This window comes from Octodon degus, unplaced genomic scaffold, assembly GCF_000260255.1.
Source record: "Octodon degus isolate 3935 unplaced genomic scaffold, OctDeg1.0 scaffold00090, whole genome shotgun sequence".
In the NCBI taxonomy this organism is placed as follows: Eukaryota; Metazoa; Chordata; class Mammalia; order Rodentia; family Octodontidae; genus Octodon; species Octodon degus.
In genome coordinates, this window is record NW_004524666.1 from 9,656,505 (window position 1) to 9,659,232 (window position 2,728).

General features: G+C 37.2%; 1 protein-coding gene across 1 annotated transcript; it reads left to right on the top strand.

The window, feature by feature from the left end:
• The first annotated feature begins 1,241 nt into the window (after positions 1 to 1,241).
• On the top strand, positions 1,242 to 2,429 carry LOC101587463 (acid ceramidase-like). The gene has a single exon (XM_012516076.1). It carries the CDS (start codon positions 1,242 to 1,244, stop codon positions 2,427 to 2,429), a length of 1,188 nt encoding a protein of 395 aa, XP_012371530.1.
• The last annotated feature ends 299 nt before the right edge of the window (positions 2,430 to 2,728 follow it).

A 2,728-nucleotide genomic window follows, 5' to 3' on the forward strand; every position in this document is an offset into this window, starting at 1 on the left:
AAAATTACTCCATGATTGCTTATATAATTATTATTATATAGAGTCTCCAATGTTATGTTGGCTTCATGTAAAATAATTTGGATGGTTATTTATTTTACTAAGCTCATGGGCAGTTTAAATAACACTATAAATGTGTCTTACATTAAATTCATCTTTTTAAATAATAACTTTACCAACTTTTCCATTTAGCCAGTCATCTGCTGGTCCCAACTGCCTTCAATAAAGGTATTAGTTATTGTTTCAAAATGTTCCATAATAAACATATATTATTCTTACAATACTAGAGTACTAAATATTATGTAAATGAAATGATTAGAGAAATATGCAAATGTCTATATGCAAAACTTCCCAAAACAATATTATTTATAATGAAAGTAGAAAAAAGCAACCTAAGTGCTAAACATTAACAGGGGATTGGTTAAACTAAAGTACTTTCTATTAATAATAAAAATAATACAGCTATTGAAAATGATTGATATGAGAAAATTGCTGAAATTTTTGAGTACTTGAAAATTACAATTGAAAATTTTGCTTTGGGAGAATACACATTCTGGCATGGTCTAAACTTTTTAATACTAGCAAAATTTTACTTCTATAACAAATAATATACAATTTTAAATACTACTTGTTCCTAGAAATATTCCCCAAAAATGTGAAGCCAGTATATACACAATAAGCTGAAGAAAAGTCCTAAGTTTGAAGGAACTGATACCAATGTTAATCAAGTCCTTTAACATTTATCTGAGGATTTCTATACTTAGAATCCCAGAATAAGGAATGCCATAGCTTCTGGATCTCAGGGTTCATTGTAGAACAACTCCTTATTTTCTTTTCACCTGGGGACTCTATGAAAAATGAAAATATTGGGCTAAGAGAGTTGATGTGGCCAAAACAAACACAAACAAGGGCCACAAAAGGTAGCCCTTCTGGTTTGTTTGGCTGTCATTCCAACAGACCAGAAGAGATTAAACTGCAGTTACTTAATAATGCAACAGTGTCTCCTAGAACTTCCAGATGAAAACATTCCAGAAGCTGCCAAAGATTCTACTTGAGTGAGATCTTCACCTCTCCGGACCAATAACCACAGTCTCTAGACAAAGCTGCTCATTGAAAATTTCAGTGTATGACAAAACTGATAGGAAACTCAAACTTTGGCCAGGGGTGTGGCCTGTTTCCTATTCTGGTGAGGCCTCCTGTTGTTTCTGAGGGAGCCTTTAGGGGCTGTGTTGGCAGTTGAGAGCATGCTGGGCCCATGTCACCTTACCTTTGTCCTCCTGGCCATGGCCATCACCTGCACTGGGACACAACGCACATCACTATGGACAGAAGACTGCAGAAAATCAATGTATCCTCCTTCTGGACCAACCTATAGAGGACCAGTTCCATGGTATGCCATAAATCTTGATTTGCCACCCTATGATAGATGGCATGAATTAATGACTAATAAGCAACCAGTGCTAAAGATTATAGTGAATTCCATGAGGAATATAATAAATGCACTTTCACCAAGTGGAGAAGTTATGCAAATGGTAGATGGAAATTTGTCTAAAATACTTGGAAAATTTCCTGCTCCATATGAAGAGGAAATGAAGGGAATTTCAGATGCTACTAACATATCTTTAGGAGAGATTATTGCCTTCAACATTTTTTATGAATTGTTTACCATGTGTACTTCAATAATAACTGAAGACAAGAAAGGTCATCTACTACACGTTAGAAATCTGGACTTTGGAATATCACTTGGGCAGAATGTAAGTGATAGTAAGTTGGTCATAACTGAGCAACTAAAACTTTTAACAGTAAATTTGGACTTCAAAAGAAACAATAAAACTGTCTTCAAGGCTACAAGCTTTGCTGGCTACGTGGGTGCATTAACAGGGTTCAAACCAGAACTATTTAGTCTCACAATAAATGAACGTTTCAGCATACATGGTGGTTATCTGGGTGTTCTCGAGTGGATTTTAGGAAAGAAAGACGCCATGTGGATAGGGTTTATCACTAGGTCAGTTCTGGAAAATGGTACAAGCTATGAAGAAGCCAAGAAAATACTGACCCAAGCCAACTTATTGGTCCCAGCATACTTTATTCTAGGAGGTAAGCAGTCTGGGGAAGGATGTGTGATTACAAGAGAAAGAAAAGACTCTTTGGATGTATATGAACTCAGTCCTAAGCAGGGTAGATGGTATGTGGTACAAACAAATTATGACAGATGGAAAGCCCCCTTATTCCACAATGATCGCAGGACACCTGCACAGATGTGTCTAAAACGTGTAACCCAAGAAAATCTCTCATTTTCAACCTTATATAATATTCTATCAACAAAACCTATTCTCAACAAGCTGACTGTATTCACCACCTTGATTGATGTTACAAGCAATCGCTATGAAACTTACCTCCGGGATTGCCCACACCCTTGTATGGGCTGGTGAACACACATCAGGCTGCAGACTACCCTGAGATATGAAAAGTGACATCCAACATGGCTGACCAGCAACGCTGCCTCAAGTCCTTCCAAAGGCCAAAGACTCTGAGTTGTGTGTTTTTTGTTGTTGTTTTTCTTTTTCTTGTAACACACACACTAACTTTTAGAAAATAAAGATTATTCTTAAAACTAAACAAAGAAGGGGCTGGTGAGATGGCTCAGTGGTCTACAGCACCTACTTAGAACAAGCTTAGCAAAGCACAGGGACCGCGGTTCAATCCCCCAGCACCACATGCCAGCCAGCCC